The sequence below is a fragment of the Carcharhinus amblyrhynchos genome, chromosome 23 (assembly GCF_965287045.1).
Source record: "Carcharhinus amblyrhynchos chromosome 23, sCarAmb.v2.hapA, whole genome shotgun sequence".
Lineage (NCBI taxonomy): Eukaryota > Metazoa > Chordata > Chondrichthyes > Carcharhiniformes > Carcharhinidae > Carcharhinus > Carcharhinus amblyrhynchos.
The window spans coordinates 46,467,749-46,489,189 of record NC_137346.1 but is presented as its reverse complement, the minus strand read 5'-3'; the positions used below and the strand labels follow the sequence as shown (position 1 = coordinate 46,489,189).

At 50.6% G+C, this 21,441-nt stretch overlaps 1 protein-coding gene across 1 annotated transcript; it reads right to left on the bottom strand.

The window, feature by feature from the left end:
• Window positions 1–410: 410 nt before the first annotated feature.
• Window positions 411–20,552, bottom strand: LOC145357523 (myosin regulatory light chain 2B, cardiac muscle isoform-like). Its single transcript, XM_080210955.1, has 7 exons — window positions 20,444–20,552; window positions 20,196–20,282; window positions 19,656–19,731; window positions 17,467–17,568; window positions 8,953–9,031; window positions 6,455–6,503; window positions 411–739 (listed from the first exon to the last, which is right to left on the bottom strand). The coding sequence occupies exons 1-7, from the start codon at window positions 20,444–20,446 to the stop codon at window positions 641–643; spliced, it is 495 nt and encodes a 164-aa protein (XP_080067081.1). The 5' UTR covers window positions 20,447–20,552; the 3' UTR covers window positions 411–640.
• Window positions 20,553–21,441: the final 889 nt, after the last annotated feature.

Here is a 21,441-nt window from a genome sequence, read left to right as displayed (position 1 = left end):
GACGTATAAGATAATGAAAGGGTTGGATAGGGTAGAGGTAGAGAGATTCTCCCCGCTTAGAAAGGAAAACAGAACTAGAGGGCACAGCCTCAAGATAAAGGGGGGTCAGCTTAGAACGGAGTTGAGGAGGAACTTCTTCACTCAAAGGGTGGTGAATCTCTGGAATTCTCTGCCCATTGAAGTGGTGGAGGCTGCCTCGCTGAATATATTTAAGTCATGGGTAGATAGGTTTCTGATAGACAGGGGGATTAAGGGTTATGGGGAGAAGGCGGGAAAGTGGAACTGATCCACTTCAGATCAGCCATGATCTTATTGAATGGCAGGGCAGGCTCGAAGGGCTAGATGGCCGACTCCTGCTCCTATTTCTTATGTTCTGTAGTGTATAATAGTTAACAAGTTCATGATCACAATGGTGTTTATGAAGAATATTTATTTACAGCTGAGTGAAAGCCCTGATCATGATATAACTATCACAACAAATACTTTACAAAATCACAATAGTGTGTTAACTTCAGGATATTGCAAGTTAACATTCAGAGTTTGGTGAGGGTAGTGGCAGGGATTCTCTCCCATCACCGGATAGGAGGAATCTCATCCTTCTCAATGGTAATCTTCATCCTGAAGGCGAGTTCCTTCACTCCTAATCCTTTTCTTCACCGTGTGTGATAACGTAGCACAGGTTTTTATAGTCCAGATTGCCAGCAACATCAGGAGGGAAGGCAGTAAACATCTGCTGACACTAGATACAAAAGTCAAAAGGAAAGGATGAGATTTGAACATAGAAGAACTACAGCACAAACAGGCCCTTCGGCCCACAAGTTGCGCTGAACATATCCCTACCTACTAGGCTTATCTATAACCCTCTATCTTACTAAGTCCCATATACTGATCCAGAAGTCTTTTAAAAGACCCTAATGAATCCACCTCTACCGCTGACGGCAGCCGATTCCACTCACTCACCACCCTCTGAGTGAAAAACTTACCCCTGACATCTCCTCTGTACCTGCTCCCCAGCACCTTAAACCTGTGTCCTCTCGTAGCGACCATTTCAGCCCTGGGAAATAGCCTCTGAGAATCCACTCTATCTATTCCTCTCAACATTTTATAAACCTCTATCAGGTCGCCTCTCAACCTTCGTCTCTCCAGGGAGAAGAGTCCCAGCTCCCTCAACCTATCTTCATAAGGCATGCCTCCCAATCCAGGCAACATCCTTGTAAATCTCCTCTGCATCCTCTCAATAGCTTCCACATCCTTCCTGTAGTGAGGCGACCAGAACTGCGCACAGTACTCCAAGTGGGGTCTGACAAGGGTCTCATAAAGTTGCAGCATTACCTCCCGACTCCTAAACTCAATCCCTCGATTAATGAAGGCCAGTACACCATACGCCTTCTTGACCACATCCCCCACCTGCGAGGCCGATTTAAGAGTCCTGTGGACCCGGACCCCAAGATCCTTCTGTTCTGCAACCCAGCTAAGACTCCTACCCTTGATATTGTACTCCTTCATTCCATTGGTCCTGCCAAAATGGACCACTACACATTTATCTGCGTTGAAGTCCATCTGCCACTTCTCCGCCCAGTCTTGCATCCTATCTATGTCCCGCTGCAACTTCTGACATCCCTCCAGACTATCCACAACACCACCAACCTTCATGTCATTGATGAACTTACTAACCCATCCCTCCACTTCCTCACACAGGTCATTTATGAAAATGACAAATAGCAAGGGTCCTAGAACAGATCCCTGGGGCACTCCACTGGTGACCGACCTCCATGTAGAAAAAGACCCATCCACAACCACTCTCTGCCTTCTGCAGGCAAGCCAGTTCTGGATCCACAAGGCCAAAAAGCCCCTTGGATCCCATGCCCCCTCACCTTCTCAATAAGCCTTGCATAGGGGAGCTTGCAATCAATGGGAGATTGACAGTAGTCTCACACTCAGCCAACAGAACATTCATTAGATGATGGAAATGTAAACTTTCCAAGTTCACTGTGGGTAACAGTTAATTTCGCCAGGCGGAAGATTTCAATGGGATCTTGTGTTAGGAACTCACTCCATGTTCCTCATTGTCATTCTATGTATCAAATCAGTCTTTCTGTCCAGTAATCCAGTTAGTCACATTCCCCTCACTCTTTCCCAATATCCTTGCAAATGCTTTCCCGTCAAATGTCCAACAATTGCTTTTTGAATTAATTTATCTTCTCCACTTCCAGCAGCCTGATAGGCAGTGAGAGTGATTAGGGACTCGGGCCTGGATGGGATGTGGGCAGTACAGACTCGATTGGCCAAATGGCCAATTTCTGTACTGTAGGAATTCTATGATTAAAAATTCCCTCTCCCATTCCCTTCTGCATCTCTCATCCAAAACCTTCAATCACGGGAGCCCAGGCCTTGTACATTAGCCAATGGGAAAACCTTTTATTGTCTACTGTATCATGGCAGATGTGATGGGCCAATGGGCCTTTTCATGCTGCTATCTTTGACTTTACATGGAAACCTGTCATAATCTTGGACACCACTGTCAAAATTCCTTCACTCCAAGGAGAATAGGGACGGGATGGTAGCACAGTGGGTTAGCACTACAGCTCCAGGGTCCTGGGTTCGATTCCCGGCTCGGGTCACTGTCTGTGTGTGGAGTTTGCACATTCTCCTCATGTCTGCGTGGGTTTGCTCCGGTTTCCTCCCACAGTCCAAAGATGTGCGGGTTAGGTTGATTGGCCGTGCTAAGAAATTGCCCCTTAGTGTCCAGAGTTAGAGGGATTAGTGGGTATAATATGTAGGGATATGGGGGGTAGGACCTGGGTGGGATTGTGGTTGGTGCAGACTTGATGGGCCAAAGGGCCTCTTTCTACACTGTAGGGTTCTATGGTTCTAATAACTCATCTCCTCCAACCCTGACCTTGGAGCTAAAACACCTCATTCCTGGAACCAGGTGAAGCCACCATTTATTGTGCATCTCCAAAGAGCCTTGAGAAGCTTGCTGTGAATTTCCAAGGGTGGATTTATCACATAGCTGTGAGTTTCGACCCTCCCTTTGAGAGGCGTGGTGGCCAGAATGGGATGCAGTACCCCAGATGTGGCCTAATGAGCACGTTATAAATATCCAGCATAACCTCCCTGCTTCTGAACTCATGAAGGTAATCACTGTCTTAATGTTCTGCCGCTTTCGAAGATCGATGTACGTCGCCCCACAGGTCCTCAATCCACACGCCAAAGTGGGACACAGCTGGTATTAGCCAGCAGGGTCCCTGCCGAGAGAGAGAGACAGTGAACTGAGGGAGGTGGGATTGGGGAAACAGGGCGAACTGGGGATTGGGAGAGGGTGGGGTGATTGCAGGTTGAGGTGGGCAGGGCTGGTGAGGGGAGAGGGGTTTGGCCATGGCTGGGACAGTCTGCAGTTTAAAGGTTGGGTCAGATGGGGATCTGCCCCTGTGCCATATTCGGCTCAGGTTTTTAAATGACATTCTGCTGGCAACCTGCTCCGCTGGCGAACCCAAATGAACAGCTGATTTTCCTGAATGCCTCTTGTACTCAGAGCCAACCCCTACCTCAGGCCTAGATCTTGTCTGGCTTTTTTTTTGGTCAACACCAAAAAAGCAAGACACAAATTTTCAACTTGCAGTGTCTACAGGGGGTGACACCGTGGTTAGCACTGCTGCCTCGCAGCTCCAGGGTCCCCGGTTCGATTCCCGGCTTGGGTCATTGTCTGTGTGAAGTCGCTCTCTGTGTACATTCTCCCCCCCCCTGTCTGCGTGGGGTTCCCGTCTATGCGGGTTAGGTGGATTGGCCATGCTAAATTAAATAAGAACATAAGAAATAGGAGCAGGAGTTGGCCATCCAGCCCTTCGAGCCTGCCCCGCCATTCAATAAGATCATGGCTGATCTGTTGTGGCTCAGTTCCACATTCCCGCCCTCTCCCCATAACCCTTAATCCCCTCTCTTATCAAAAACCCATCAACCCGCGTCTTAAAAATATTTAGCGAGGTAGCCTCCACCACTTCAACGGGCAGAGAATTCCAGAGATTCACCACCCTTTGAGTGAAGAAGTTCCTCCTCAACTCCGTTCTAAACCGCCTCCCCTTTATCTTGAGGCTGTGCCCCCTAGTCCTATTATCCTTTCTGAGCGGGAAGAGTCTCTCCACCTCTATCCTATCCATCCCATTCATCATCTTATACGTCTCAATGAGATCTCCCCTCATTCTTCTAAACTCTAATGAGTACAAGCCTAGTTTATTCAGCCTCTCCTCATAGCTCAATCCCTTCAACTCCGGTATCAGCCTAGTAAACCTCCTCTGCACTCCCTCCAAGGCCAAAATATCCTTGCGCAGGTGCGGCGCCCAAAACTGCACACAGTACTTGCTCAGGTAAATATATAGGGATAGGGTCTGAGTGGGATTGTGTTTGGTGCAGACTCAATGGGCCAAATGGCCTCCCTCTGCACAGTAGGGTTCTATGAAACATGTCTGCCATTTGGGAGGCTTTGATACTCAAACCAGAGTGAAGAGCCATCACTTTCCAAACCATTATTAGATGATTAAAGACCATTAAGATAAATTATCATTAATCATAAAGATGATTAGAGGCTTAGATAGGGTGGACAGTGATAGCCTTTTTCCTCGGATGGAGAAAGCTAGCACAAGGGGACATAGCTTTAAATTAAGGGGAGGTAGTTATAGGACGGATGTCAGGGGTAGGTTCTTTACCCAGAGGGTGGTGAGGGATTGGAATGCCCTGCCTGCTGCAGTTGTAGATGCACCTAGTTTGGGGGCGTTTAAGAGATCCATGGATAGGTTTATGGATGATAAGGGATTGGTTTAGGTTAGAGGGTCATTGCTTTTTAACTGGTCGGCGCAACATCGTGGGCCGAAGGGCCTGTTCTGCGCTGTAATGTTCTATGTTCTATGTTCTATATTAACCTTCAGCTCAGTGTGTCCAGAGGAACACAAACTGTCCCCGATTCTCCAATCTGGCTCTTTTTTCTGAATCAGGGAGAGTGTCAGGGGCTCCGTATACAAACAGCGGTCTTCTTTGAGCTTTACAAGTTCCTGCATTATCAAACTGAGCTCAGATGATCTGATTGCCACTCAGAGAGTTGATTGCTGCCAGTTTGGGCTCAGTACTGTTGAACTGTGAGTGGTTTTGTTCAGGAACGGAGGTGTAACTGAATTATCACAGTGCACATCAAGCCCCCTTCAAGAATCAGGTCCCAAGAGGTGAAACCATAGAACCCTACAGTGCAGAAGGAGGCCCTTCGGCCCATCGAGTCTGCACCGAACACAATCCCACCCAGGCCCTAACCCCATATCCCTACATATTATACCCACTAATCCCTCTAACCTACACATCCCTAAGGGGCAATTTCTTAGCAATCAACCTAACCCGCACATCTTTGGACTGTGGGAGGAAACCGGAGCACCCGGAGGAAACCCACGCAGACACGAGGAGAATGTGCAAACTCCACACAGACAGTGACCCGAGCCGGGAATCGAACCCAGGACCCTGGAGCTGTGAAGTGGCAGTGCTAACCACTCTGCTACCGTACCACACCAAATGATTGAGGATTGTCTCAAATTCTGGTATAGTTCCTGCCCAGTGATTCTCCGAGGAGATGTTGACTTCAGGAGACAATTGCATCGGTCACTCCTGCCATTCCAATATCAATTCTCCACCACTCAGAGTCACTCGGCAAGAATCGATTCACACAGACCTATCCCCCTTTATACCTGCAACTGAATAGCAGCAGGGCAAGTGGCCACCCTCAGTGGAAGGTGAAACCTGGAGAGGAGATTGTCAACATTGCTCTGTATGTGGGAAATGCTGGTACTTTATAAGAACATAAGAACATAAGAAATAGGAGCAGGAGTCGGCCATCCAGCCCTTCGAGCCTGCCCCGCCATTCAATAAGATCATGGCTGATCTGTCGTGGCTCAGTTCCACATTCCCGCCCTCTCCCCATAACCCTTAATCCCCTCTCCTATCAAAAACCCATCAACCCACGTCTTAAAAATATTTAGCGAGGCAGCCTCCACCACTTCAACGGGCAGAGAATTCCAGAGATTCACCACCCTTTGAGTGAAGAAGTTCCTCCTCAACTCTGTTCTAAACCGCCCCCCTTTTATCTTGAGGCTGTGCCCCCTAGTCCTACTGTCCTTTCTGAGCGGGAAGAGTCTCTCCACCTCTATCCTATCCATCCCATTCATCATCTTATACGTCTCAATGAGATCTCCCCTCATTCTTCTAAACTCTAACGAGTACAAGCCCAGTTTATTCAGCCTCTCCTCATAGCTCAACCCCCTCAACTCCGGTATCAGCCTAGTAAACCTCCTCTGCACTCCCTCCAAGGCCAAAATATCTTTGCGCAGGTGCGGCGCCCAAAACTGCACACAGTACTCCAGCTGCGGCCTCACCAATGCCCTATACAGTTATCCAAGTTCAGCTTGAGTAATATCCTCACCTCTTCCTCATTAAACCTGTCAGCTTGGGTGGTCAACATTTCCTTGATACTGAAACAGAAAGGAGATAGTTTAGAATGGATGGACAGACAGAGATGGACGGATGGACAGTTAGATGTTGAATGACCGTCCACATACCATAGACATGGAGATGTTACACAACTGTAAAGAAATGAGATACCTGGAATGTTTTACAGAATACCGATCACCAAAACTGTGCTTGAAGAGATTTAGAAAGTGATTTTAGAATCATACAATCCCTACAGTGCAGAAGGATGCCATTTGGCCAATCGAGAGTGCATTAATTCTCCAACAGAGCCCGTAACCCATGTATTTACCCCACTAATCCCCCTAAGCTACATATCTTTAGGACACTAAGGGGCAATTTAGTATGGCCAATGTCCCTAACCTGCACATCTTTGGATTGTGGGAGGAAACCGGAGCACCCGGAGGGAACCCACTTGGACATGGGGAGAATGTGCAAACTCCATATAGACAATCACCCAAGACTGGACTTGAACCTGGGTCCGCAGAATTGAACCTGTGTCCCTGGCACTGTGAGGCAACAGTGCTAACCACTCTGCCACCAAGAGTTTGGTTTATTTATGAGTGACAGTTGAATGATTGTCGGATGATGTAAGCCAAGGGACTTGTACAACCGTGAGTGTGAAATGAACATTACTGTTTCACTGAAGTTAAGCCAGTCTGTGATCCCTCACGCACGTGGCACATTGGGTTTCATCCTCCTCTTTCCTCTCCCTCCTCTCCAACTGGGTACTGGGAGGTAGTTGCTGAGTCCCCATAACACCGAGCTTGTTCTCCTCACAAACATAGAAACCCCTTGGGTATGCCCTGGAGAGACTCCCCAAGTTGGGGCAGCACGGTAGCACAGTGGGTTAGCACTGCTGCTTCACAGCTCCAGGGTCCTGGGTTCGATTCCCGGCTCGGGGTCACTGTCTGTGTAGAGTTTGCACATTCTCCTCGTGTCTGCGTGGGTTTCCTCCGGGTGCTCCGGTTTCCTCCCACAGTCCAAAGATGTGGGGGTTAGGTTGATTGGCCGTGCTAAGAAATTGCCCCTTAGTGTCCAGGGATGTGTAGGTTAGAGGGATTAGTGGGTATAATATGTAGGGATATGGGGATAGGGCCTGGGTGGGATTGTGTTGGGTGCAGACTTGATGGGCTGAAGGGCCTCTTTCTGCACTGTAGGGTTTCTATGATCCTAATTTCTTATGTTCTTATCACCTCTTGAGGTGGAGCCTTCCTTACTGTTCTATGTTCTATGTTCTCCTTCCTCTTTAGAAGTTCCACCTCTTCCTCCAAACATCCTTACAGAGCTAATGGCACTGAGCTTCTGTCCTGTGGGTAATATCTCAGCGTTTCTTCAATAAGCAGATTATTTCAAACCCCTCCAGCAAATCAACAGAGAGCTTCCAGCAAGGTGAGCTGTTCAAAGCACCAGAATGGGGTCCTTTTTATAACTGTGGAATCAAGGAGTAAGTCAGCAAGGTTTCGCCTGCACACTCGTTGGCTATCTTTAATAATTGTACAGTGCACCAATCGCACAATCTTGCTTGTTGGAGAAGAAATATCTTTAAACACCTCACAGGGCCTGACAAAGGAACACAAGACTCCAAAGAAAAATAGAGGGATAAAGATATTCATGAGGAGTTGTGGATCTCAAGGGGAGTATTTGACCTGTAAAAGTAAGAACATAAGAAATAGGAGCAGGAGTCGGCCATCTAGCCCCTCGAGCCTGCCCCGCCATTCAATAAGATCATGGCTGATCTGAAGTGGATCAGTTCCACTTTCCCGCTTTCTCCCCTTAATTCCCCTGTCTATCAGAAACCTATCTACCTGTGACTTAAATATATTTAGCGAGGCAGCCTCCACCACTTCAACGGGCAGAGAATTCCAGAGATTCACCACCCTTTGAGTGAAGAAGTTCCTCCTCAACTCTGATCTAAACTGCGCCCCCCCCTTATCTTGAGACTGTGCCCTCTAGTCCTGCTGTCCTTTCTAAGCGGGAAGAATCTCTCTACCTCTACCCTATCCATCCCTTTCATTATCTTATAAGTCTCTATAAGATCCCCCCTCATCCTTCTAAACTCCAACGAGTACAGACCCAGTCTATTTAGTCTCTCTTCATAGTCCAACCCCCTCATCTCCGGTATCAGCCTAGTAAACCTCCTCTGCACTCCCTCCAAGGCCAAAATATCCTTGTGCAAGTGCGGTGACCAAAACTGCACGCAGTACTCCAGCTGCGGCCTCACCAATGCCCTATACAGCTGCAGCAAGACCTCCCTACTTTTATATTCAATCCCCCTCGCTATGAAGGCCAGCATCCCATTCGCCTTCCTGACCACCTGCTGCACCTGCAGGCTGGGTTTTTGCGACTCAAGTGAATGTTTCCAACCAAAGAGAATGTCTTCCCTTTTGGAGACTTGGTGTGAAATGATACAAGTCTACAACACACAGAAAGAACAGAAAGTTTGATACTTACTAATCTGCTTTGATATGTCCCTTAGCTTCTGGGTCAAAAATCTTGAAAGCATTTAGAATTGTCTCTTCAGGGTCAGCACCTGAGGGAAGCCACAGAACCAGTGTTACTTTGGGGGGTTTCAGGGTACTCAGTGGAATGCTTTGGCTCAAAGTTGAATATTTTTTTCACATTCCCCTCTTCATCATTAGTGGAGGGATTTCAGGTAATGAACCCCAAATTGAGAGAGTTAGGGGAGATGGAATCATAGAATCGTAGAAAAACTACAGCACAAACAGGCCCTTCGGCCCACAAGTTGCGCCGAACATATTTCTACCTACTAGGCTTACTTATAACCCTCAATCCCATTATATCCCATGTACTCATCCAGAAGTCTTTTAAAAGACCCTATCAAATCCATCTCCACCACCACCAATGGCAGCCGATTCCACTCACTCACCACCCTCTGTGTGAAAAACTTACCCCTAACATCTCCTCTGTACCTGCTCCCCAGCACCTTAAACCTGTGTCCTCTCGTAGCGACCATTTCAGCCCTGGGAAATAGCCTCCGAGAATCCACCCTATCTATTCCTCTCAACATCTTATAAACCTCTATCAGGTCACCTCTCAACCTTCGTCTCTCCAGGGAGAAGAGTCCCAGCTCCCTCAACCTATCCTCATAAGGCATGCCTCCCAATCCAGGCAACATCCTTGTAAATCTCCTCTGCACCCTCTCAATAGCTTCCACATCCTTCCTGTAGTGAGGCAACCAGAACTGCGCACAGTACTCCAAGTGGGGTCTGACAAGGGTCTTATAAAGTTGCAGCATTACCTCCCGACTCCTAAACTCAATCCCTCGATTAATGAAGGCCAGTACACCATACGCCTTCTTGACCACATCCTCCACCTGCGAGGCCGATTTAAGAGTCCTGTGGACCCGGACCCCCAGATCCTTCTGCTCTTCAACACTGCTAAGACTCCTACCCTTGATATTGTACTCCTTCATCCCATTGGTCCTGCCAAAATGGACCACTACACATTTATCCACGTTGAAGTCCATCTGCCACTTCTCCACCCAGTCTTGCATCCTATCTATGATTTGATATGAGATATGGCAAGGATGAATTGCCTATTTTGAAAATGCATTTGGAAATGAAAAGAAATGTAACAAAGTGATGACTCTCAGGAAAGTAAAGTGGGAGTTACTTTTGAAGCATCACGAAATATCAGAGGGGCCATGGGCTTCAGGTGAGGGGGGAGAGGTACAACACAGATATTAGAGGGAGGTTTTTCACACAGAGGGTAGTGGGGGTATGGAATGCTCTGCCAAGTAAGGTGGTGGAGGCAAACATGCTGGAGTTGTTTAAGGTTTACTTAGATAGGCACATGAGTGAAACAGGGATGGAGGGTTATAGGAGACTGTTTTAAATAAGGATCAGAGCCTCGGGACGTTCCTGGAAATCTAATGCTACATGTGTTGATGTTTTCCTCTTTTAATCCACAGGTGCGTCGGTCCACCTTGTTGTCCAATGAGGGGCACACACATGGTGGGTCGTGCGTGGGCTGCTCTTGGACGTTTTGAGAGTGGCCTAGTACTTCGCGTCGTTAGTGTACGCTTAAACCTGGACCAGATACTGGGCAAGACGACAGCTCAGTGACTATCACTGTTTGCTGTGCAGATACATGGATTTGGGCCGGTGTCTGTGGGAGTTTGCGCATTCTCCCCGTGTCTGCGTGGATTTTTTCTCCGGGTGCTCCGGTTTCCTCCCACACCCCAAAGATGTGCTCTTAGGCTGATTGGTGTAACAAATTGTCCCTAAATTAGTCTCCCCTCAATCTGGTTTCCAATGTGGAATGCCATAAGCGTAGACAAGGGTCATGGGTGGAGAGGGGGACTCACAATGTTAAGATGGCGGCGTGGGCTCGTTGGGCCGAAGGGCCTGTTTCCCGGGCTGTGTTGTTCTTTGTTCTCAGTGTAACCATCATCGATTTCCAATCGGAATTCATCACTGATTCATCAATGAATCGAAAGGTACCCTAGGATCATAAAATCCGATAGTGCAAGGGAAGGCCATTCTGCCCATTGAGTTTACACTGACTATAATCCCACCCAACGCCTACACTCACAACCTTAGTTTGTCCTCTGTTGTTCCAGTGAGAACAAACCAAGTTTCTCCAACCTCTCCTTATAGCTAATGCTCTCCATACCAGGTACTGTCCTGGTAAATCTTTTCTGTAACCCTCTCCAAAGCCTCCAAATCTGTCCGGTAGGATGGGATGGGGAATTTGGGATGATTGGACCCTGTCAGGAGAAATGAGAGAATTATTGGAGCGGGAGTGATGTAGCCTCAAGGCGCTGTTTGACACTGCAGCCACTCCAAATGAAAATTCAATAAATATTTCAGAGAAAGAAACAGTGAAGACACATCCTTTCTGTAGCCTTCAACGCTACAGTTTCTGCTCACTTCACCCTGAAAAGGATTCACAACAATTCAATATTGTCGTCTCCAGGTGACTCTGGGTGATATTAATGGCTTTAATCCTTAATGTGTTTGCAATAACGTTCTGCTCTGGAATTAAAGGATTGCTCCTGTTTAAAATGAGCACATCAACACCTCCTGTACAAGGACAGAGCAAAGGAAGGTCACATTAATCACTCACTCACTCTCACATTTCTCTTATTAAAGTAACACTGAGAGTGCTGGATCTCTGATAGGAATCAGAAAATGCTGCAGAAACTCAGTAGATCTGTGGGGAGTAACAGAGGGGGAGATTTTGAGCCCACACACACTCTGGGATTGGTGGCACTTGCACAAGAATTAGGAAGACTCGGAAAATGCACTTTGTGAGTTTCTGAGATCGAATCTTCCCAACCCCTCGCTGGCAAACTTGATCGAAACACACCGAGCGACACGGGAGGTTCATGTGAATACATTAACATGTCACATTAGTGAGCACAGTCTCCAGGACATCCCCCCCCGCATTGGATATTCAACAGCCTCCAGTGGGACAACAACTCGACGTAAACTTAAAACTGGCACATTCAGCTCGGAGGTGGATTTCCCAAGTGAGGATTCACGCAGTTAGTACACTCTGTGGCGTGTACACTGCTCAGGGACACACACCGCGGTGTACACTGCTCAGGGACACACACCGCGGTGTACACTGCTCAGGGGACACACACCACGGTGTACACTGCTCAGGGACACACACTGTGGTGTACACTGCTCAGGGGACACACACCACGGTGTACACTGCTCAGGGACACACACCACGGTGTACACTGCTCAGGGGACACACACCGCGGTGTACACTGCTCAGGGGACACACACCACGGTGTACACTGCTCAGGGACACACACTGCGGTGTACACTGCTCAGGGGGCACACACCACGGTATACACTGCTCAGGGGACACACACTGCCGTGTACACTGCTCAGGGGGCACACACCGCGGTGTACACTGCTCAGGGACACACACTGCGGTGTACACTGCTCTGGGACACACACCATGGTGTACACTGCTCAGGGGACACACACTGCGGTGTACACTGCTCTGGGATACACACTGCGGTGTACACTGCTCAGGGGACACACACCGCGGTGTACACTGCTCAGGGACACACACCGCGGTGTACACTGCTCAGGGGACACACACCACGGTGTACACTGCTCAGGGGACACACACCACGGTATACACTGCTCAGGGGACACACACTGCGGTGTACACTGCTCAGGGACACACACCACGGTGTACACTGCTCAGGGGACACACACTGCGGTGTACACTGCTCAGGGACACACACCACGGTGTACACTGCTCAGGGACACACACCATGGTATACACTGCTCAGGGGATACACACTGCGGTGTACACTGCTCAGGGGGCACACACCGCGGTGTACACTGCTCAGGGACACACACTGCAGTGTACACTGCTCTGGGACACACACCATGGTGTACACTGCTCAGGGGATACACACTGCGGTGTACACTGCTCAGGGATACACACTGCGGTGTACACTGCTCAGGGACACATACTGCGGTGTACACTGCTCAGGGGGCACACACACCGCGGTGTACACTGCTCAGGGACACACACCGCGGTGTACACTGCTCTGGGGGCACACACACCGTGGTGTACACTGCTCAGGGGGCACACACACCGTGGTGTACACTGCTCAGGGGGCACACACACCCCAGTGTACACTGCCCAGGGGGCACACACTGCAGTGTACACTGCTCAGGGGGCACACACACCGCGGTGTACACTGCCCAGGGGGCACACACTGCAGTGTACACTGCTTAGGGGACACACACACACCACGATGTACACGGCTCAGGGGGCACACACACCGCGGTGTACACTGCTTAGGGGACACACACACCACGATGTACACTGCTCAGGGGGCACACACACCGCGGTGTACACTGCTTAGGGGACACACACTGCGGTGTACACTGCTCAGGGGACACACACACCGCGGTGTACACTGCTTAGGGGACACACACACCACGATGTACACTGCTCAGGGGGCACACACACCGCGGTGTACACTGCTTAGGGGACACACACACCACGATGTACACTGCTCAGGGGACACACACACCGCGGTGTACACTGCTCAGGGGACACACACACCGCGGTGCACACTGCTTAGGGGACACACACACCACGATGTACACGGCTCAGGGACACACACACTGCGGTGTACACTGCTCAGGGGACACACACACTGCGGTGTACACTGCTTAGGGGACACACACACCATGATGTACACTGCTCAGGGGACACACACACTGCGGTGTACACTGCTCAGGGGACACACACACTGCGGTGTACACTGCTCAGGGGACACACACACTGCGGTGTACACTGCTCAGGGGACACACACACCGCGGTGTACACTGCTTAGGGGACACACACACCACGATGTACACGGCTCAGGGACACACACACTGCGGTGTACACTGCTCAGGGGACACACACACTGCGGTGTACACTGCTTAGGGGACACACACACCATGATGTACACTGCTCAGGGGACACACACACTGCGGTGTACACTGCTTAGGGGACACACACACCATGATGTACACGGCTCAGGGGACACACACACTGCGGTGTACACTGCTCAGGGGACACACACACTGCGGTGTACACTGCTCAGGGGACACACACACTGCGGTGTACACTGCTCAGGGGACACACACACTGCGGTGTACACTGCTCAGGGGACACACACACTGCGGTGTACACTGCTCAGGGGACACACACACTGCGGTGTACACTGCTCAGGGGACACACACACTGCGGTGTACACTGCTCAGGGGACACACACTGCGGTGTACACTGCTCAGGGGACACACACACTGCGGTGTACACTGCTCAGGGGACACACACTGTGGTGTACACTGCTTAGGGGACACACACATCACGATGTACACGGCTCAGGGGACACACACACTGCGGTGTACACTGCTCAGGGGACACACACACTGCGGTGTACACTGCTTAGGGGACACACACACCATGATGTACACTGCTCAGGGGACACACACCGCGGTGTACACTGCTCAGGGACACACACTGTGGTGTACACTGCTCAGGGACACACACTGTGGTGTACACTGCTCAGGGGGGTTGTTGCAGTTGAATTTGTACACAGATAGGGAGAGTGTAGGTGGGAGTTGGTGATGATGATGAGGTGAGGCTGGTGTGGGGTTTACTGGCAGCGGGAATGTGTGGAGTATGGCAGCGAGTGGCGAGGGAAGCGTAGGGATTGGGGGAGGGTGTTGGAAATTTCCTGGTGTTGGAAATGCTCGATGTGGCTGGGTGAGAGATGGGGTTGGGAGGGGAGTGCCGGGGGGTTCCAGTGGGAGGGTGGGGGTCGCTCAGCAAATAAGACAATTTATCATCTCCCAACACCGCTGGCCTGACCTCTTCCAGAGTAATTACACTGAGCAGGACTGCAGAAACATTTTTACTCGTAAGGCATAAGATTCGGTCCAAAGTTACGCTGATGCCGTTGGCAGGAAACACTTTATAAATATAAAAGTAAGGAGGTCTTGCTGCAGCTGTATAGGGCATTGGTGAGGCCGCAGCTGGAGTACTGTGTGCAGTTTTGGGCGCCGCACCTGCGCAAGGATATTTTGGCCTTGGAGGGAGTGCAGAGGAGGTTTACTAGGCTGATACCGGAGTTGAGGGGGTTGAGCTATGAGGAGAGGCTGAATAAACTAGGCTTGTACTCGTTAGAGTTTAGAAGAATGAGGGGAGATCTCATTGAGACGTATAAGATGATGAATGGGATGGATAGGATAGAGGTGGAGAGACTCTTCCCACTCAGAAAGGACAGTAGGACTAGGGGGCACAGCCTCAAGATAAAGGGGGGGCGGTTTAGAACGGAGTTGAGGAGGAACTTCTTCACTCAAAGGGTGGTGAATCTCTGGAATTCTCTGCCCGTTGAAGTGGTGGAGGCTGCCTCACTAAATATTTTTAAGACATGGGTTGATGGGTTTTTGATAAGCGAGGGGATTAAGGGTTATGGGGAGAGGGTGGGAATGTGGAACTGAGCCACGACAGATCAGCCATGATCTTATTGAATGGCGGGGCAGGCTCGAAGGGCTAGATGGCCGACTCCTGCTCCTATTTCTTATGTTCTTTGGGCGCCACCTTCCTAGCTGTTCACACTCTGCTGCTGCTGCGGAAGCCGGGATCGGGGGTTCGGCACTCAGCCAAACTCTGCCCACTGTAACTGGACTAGAGATTCCCACCGGCACAAACAGCCAAAAGATTCTGCCCATCGCTTTTCACACCAGAATCAAAACTCAGCCAATATTTGATAAGATTCTGCCCAGAGGTTAGATTTCAAGTCCATGTGACTTCTTAAGAACATAAGAAATAGGAGCAGGAGTCGGCCATCTGGCCCTTCGAGCCTGCCCCGCCATTCAATAAGATCATGGCTGATCTGTCGTGGCTCAGTTCCACTTTCCCGCCCTCTCCCCATAACCCTTAATCCCCTCTCTTATCAAAAACCCATCAACCCGCGTCTTAAAAATATTTAGCGAGGCAGCCTCCACCACTTCAACGGGCAGAGAATTCCAGAGATTCACCACCCTCTGAGTGAAGAAGTTCCTCCTCAACTCCGTTCTAAACCGCCCCCCTTATCTTGAGGCTGGAAAATTCTGCTCTCCAGGTGGGCGAGTCTGGAAAATTCCAGATTCCACTGATGTGATAGCATCAGTTGGTAAGGATGCCCAATTCCTCCTGAAATTGTGATGCTCTTTCCAACAATAGAGTATCATTGAGTAAGAAAAAGGTTTGTTTACTTCACATTAAATTATTCTGACTGTTTTGTGAACGTGTGAAAAATGCTCCACCGCACTTGGAGCAAGTTCCAATTAAACAATGACTGAGGTGGGGACAGGTATAAAAGGTCATCAGCCCGACACATTAACAGAATTCATTAACAAGGGAGTAAATTTTCCCAGACTCACTCATCCGAGAGAGGATTATTTCAGACTCGCCCACCCGGAGAGTGGAATTTTCCAGACTCACCTGCCCAGAGAGTGGAATTTCCCACACTTGCCTGCCCAGAGAGTGGAATTTTCCAGATTTGCCTGCCCAGAGAGTGGAATTTTCCAGACTTGCCCACCCAGAGACTGGAATTTTCCAAACTCACCTGGCCAGAGAGTGGAATTTTCCAGATTCGCCCGCCCGGAGTGTGGAATTTTCCAGACTCACCCATCCAAAGAGTGGAATTTTCCAGGCTCGCCTGCCCAGAGAGTGGAATTTTCCAGACTCACCTGCCCAGAGAGTGGAATTTTCCAGACTAGCCCACCCAGAGAATGGAATTTTCCAGACTCGCCCACCTGGAGAGTAGAATTTTCCAGATTTGCCCACCTGGAGAGTGGAATTTTCCAGACTCGCCCACCTGGAGAGTGGAATTTTCCAGACTCACCCACCCACAGAGTGGAATTTTCCAGACTCACCTGCCCAGAGAGTGGAATTTTCCAGACTCGCCCGCCAGGAGAGTAGAATTTTCGAGACTCACCCACCCGGAGAGTGGAATTTTCCAGACTCGCCCACTTGGAGAGTGGAATTTTCCAGACTCGCCCACCCAGAGAGTGGAATTTTCCAGGCTTGCCCACCCAGAGAGTGGAATTTTCCAGACTCGCCTGCCCAGAGAGTGGAATTTTCCGGACTCGCCTGCCCAGAGAGTGGAATTTTCCGGACTCGCCCACCCAGAGAGTGGAATTTCCCCACCCAGGTTCAATGGACTTTTCGAAGAGCTTATCCTGCCGGTGACGATTCCTGCAGTGGGAGAATATCTTTACTCCTCTGTTTCTCTCTACAGACTCTGCCAGATCTGCTGAATATTTCCCGTGTTTTTCTGATTACAAATGGAGACGTTTCTCCTCAATGAACAGAATAGTAACGAATATACTTAACATCAGCACTTTACTGAACCTTTACACTGTTCTTTGTCGTGCCCTGGAACTTACCCCAAGGCCTCCAATCATCTCTTCTTCCTCTTACCTTTCAGTTTCTCACCAAACATGGTGAGGAAGACGGTGAAGTTAATTGCTCCCGGTGCCTCGCTCAGCATGGCGTCCAAATCCTCGCTCCTGGTGGTGAGGCCTGGTGATAAACCAGTTGTAAAACACAAGTTATTCTCAACTACAGTCGACACACAGTCTCCTTCCTGTGTGAAACACCCCTCTCCCCACTCACACTGTCTGTATCTGTAACGACTCGCGTTCCAACTATTACCTCGCAAACTGTGGGCCCGATTTTACCAAAAATTAGCGCCCGATGATTTAAATGTGTTAGCATCTATTTAAATCGAATTAATGAACTGCGCGCCCAACCCTCCCGCTAAATCCCACTTTACCGTCTTCGGATCCGTTCCGGATTTGCGTTGTTACCGACCTGCAGAACGAAAACCCGAAGCGGATTCCTATTCTGGAGGGGAACCTCCGAAACCCGTCCTCCTCGAATACAGACCCCACCCCCCCCCGGATTGGACCCCCCCGGGAGGTGGGCCCCCCCCAGCAGACATCCCCCCCCCCCCCCCCACTGATCAGATCAGACCCACCTGGGAGGGAAGGCCCCCCCCCCTGCAGACCCCCCCTGGATCAGACCACCCCCTGGAGGACAGGCCCCCTCGGCAGAAGCCCCTACGAATCAGACCCCCGCCAGGAGGCAGGCCCCCCCCCCAGAAGACCCCCCCCCCCTCCTCCGGATCAGACCCCCCCCCCACTCTGGCAGACCCCCCTCGGATCAGGAACCCCCCCCCCCCCCTCCACCGGGAGGCAGGCCCCCTCCTCAACAGGACACACCCCTAACCTACCTCGATCGCTGCTCTCCCTCCGCCTGCCCTCATTGGAGAACCTGCAACACCCTCCTGGCCTCCCGCTGGCGTCTGCCCAGTGTTGGGTGGGGGGGGGCCATGGGGTGGTGGCGGTTGGGGGGGGGGGCGGTGTGGCAGGCTCAGATGGATCTCTGTTTGGCGCTGGCGGGGGGGGGGGTTGGTGGAGGATGGAGAGGGGTAGGATGGACTTGGGAGAATCTCCACCACCCCCCCCACCCCAACAACCAGAGATCCATCTGAGCCCACCAACCCCCCCCCCCCAACTCCTCCGGCAGACGTGGGGGGGAGGGCTGCCTCCCGGGGGGGGGGGGGGGGGGTCTGATCGGGGGCCCCCCCCTGTCTCTCCCTGCTGGTTTTCTCTTTCCCACCCGGAGGGGGCGCTGTTTCAGATTTTGTTCGAACTGCACATGCTCAGTTCCGGCAGCGCTAAGCCCCGCCCACAGAGCCGATCGGATCGGAGCCGGCAAAAAGCGTACGGGCGCGCCGGAACGGGGATCCCGGGCTCGGATCCGTTTTACGCCCGGATCCGGCCTTTAGCCTCCGATTCGGGCCCTGTGTTTTTTTCCTGTATGTACCGTGTCTGTGAAGCCTCCTCTCCACTCACCTACTGAAGGAGCAGGGCTCCGAAAGCTCGTGAACCCCTTGAATGTTATAAGATGTGCATGTTATTGATATTTTTCTCTTTTAACCCACAGGTGATTGGGTCCGCCTTGTTGTCCAACGAGGGGCCTACACGCGATGGGTCGTACTGGGGCTGCTCTTGGTTGTTCGAGAGTAGCTTCCTGTCGTTAGTGTACGCTTAAACTGAACCAGATACTGGGCAAGACAACAGCTCAGTGACTATCACTGATTGCTGTGCAGATACATGGATTTGGGCCGGTGTCTGTGGGAGTTTGCGCATTCTCCCCGTGCTTGCGTGGGTTTTCTCCGGGTGCTCCGGTTTCCTCCCACACCCCAAAGATGTGCTGATTGGTGTAACAAATTGTCCCTAAATTAGCCTCCCCTCAATCTGGTTTCCAATGTGGACTGCCATAAGCGTAGACAAGAGTCAGGGGTGGGAGAGGGGACTCACAATGTTGAAATGGCGGCGTGGGCTCGTTGGGCTTGTTTCCTGGGCTGTGTTAATAGAACGAATTACCTCACACTTCTCCGCATTAAACTCCATCCGCCACCTCTCGGCCCAGCTCTGCAACCTGTCTAAGTCTCCCTGCAAACTATGACACCCTTCCTCACTATCTACCACACCTCCGACTTTGGTGTTCTTTTTATTCTTTTTATTCCAGATAAAGCTCTTGGACTTTATCCCGGTGTGGTGAGAGTTCCTGCTGTGAATTTTAGGGGTATGGATCCTTACCCAGAGCAGCAAAGGTGTCTCTCAGGTCATCCTTGTTAATGAAACCGTCTCTGTTCTGATCCATGATGGTGAAAGCCTGCGGGGAAACACATGAGATCGGAGTTCGAACCAACAGATGACCGACAGAGTTTACCTGACAGCTCACTGAGTGTTAGAGATGGGCAGTGTCTTCACTGCTCGCTGCCTGTATCCCCATCCCTCCCCATCTCATAAATCGAAATCGAAATCGAAGATGAGATGCTCTTTGTAGAACTCGAGGGAAAGGTGTGGGGAAAGGGGTCACCATCACAGATAAAGCACCGCACCCCTCAAATTCCTAACCTGTTTTGTACAAAGTGGAATTAGAGCGTGACGTTAACTGACTGAGGGAGCGCAGGGGGTCAGCGGGGAGGGGGAGCCCCCACTCAAGGGGAGGGTATCGCACACTCACAGGGGAGTGGGGAAAGGGAGGGTATATCTCACACTCATAGGAGAGAGGGGAAGGGTGTCTCTCACACTCACTAGGGGAGATTGGAGGGAAGGTATCTCTCTCTGCCTCACCTCCTTGAACTCCTGGATCTGGGTCTGGTCGAACATGGAGAAGACATTGGAACTTCCCTCCAACTTCTTCTTGGCTTTTTTGGGCGACTGGAAAACAGATGAAAAATGGACAACTTCAAACTCAGGTCAACAAGAGGAGCAGAAACGCTCAGCTGGAACAGAAAAGAGCAGAAAAACCAGGGGCAAAAGAGAGTCGATGTGACAGTCGCAAACAGCGGAGGTGACAACGAGAGATCCTGGCTGCCTACCATCTCACTCCCTGTATCCCCTCAACACCAGACAATGAAGATGGGACTATTCTATTTTATAGAGAGTGTCCAGGAGTAAAAATATACACGCTCCAAGTTTAGATACTGGAGCTAACCGTGGCAAATGTTCAGATGAGTAATCTAATAGGCTGACTATCTGAAACATGCATGACCTTCAGATCACAAAGGGAGAGATGGATGGAACCACTCTGAGAATTCGTTAGTTGGAATGGTCCCAGGACCACCAGCTCACCATTGTCACCCTCTAAACCTCTGGACTGAGAATCTCATTGAACCCGACAGTGCAGGAGGCCCTTCTGCCCATCGAGTCTCCCGATATACTATACCCACTAATCCCTCTAACCTACGCATCCCTAGACACTAAGGGGCAATTTCTTCGCATGGCCAACCCACCTAACATCTTTGGACTGTGGGAGGAAACCCACGCAGACACGAGGAGAATGTGCAAACTCCACACAGACAGTGACCCGAGCCGGGTATCGAACCCAAGACCCCTGGAGCTGTGAAGCAGCAGTGCTAACCCACTGTGCTACCGTGCCGCCCCAGAGAGGAGAGGTCCCAGGTTGAAAGTTGGGTTAGACGGCAGCACAAGGAACCCCCCACCCTCCCCCACCCCTAGGGTTGGGGGAGGGGTGGGGAAACACCGTCCCTTTATTCACTCTCTTTGCTCTCAGACTGTGCCCCTACGATCAGTGCTCCAGCTAAAATCCCTGAGCCATTGCCGGACCCCACTATTACAGATAGAACTTCCCCAATACAACATCTCAATGAACAAAGAGAAATGTGCGTTTGCTGCTGGACTGGGGAAAAAGAATAACAAGGTGGGACTTAAAATAGTGCGGCTGGTATGGAATGAGCCACGTGCTGGAGTGTAATCTAATATCGAACAGGGATTCCAGTCTATTGTTCCTGGTCCCAAGGGAACAGAGCCAGGCGCCCAATATCCAGCACCTAATATAGTCAGAATAGGGATACTG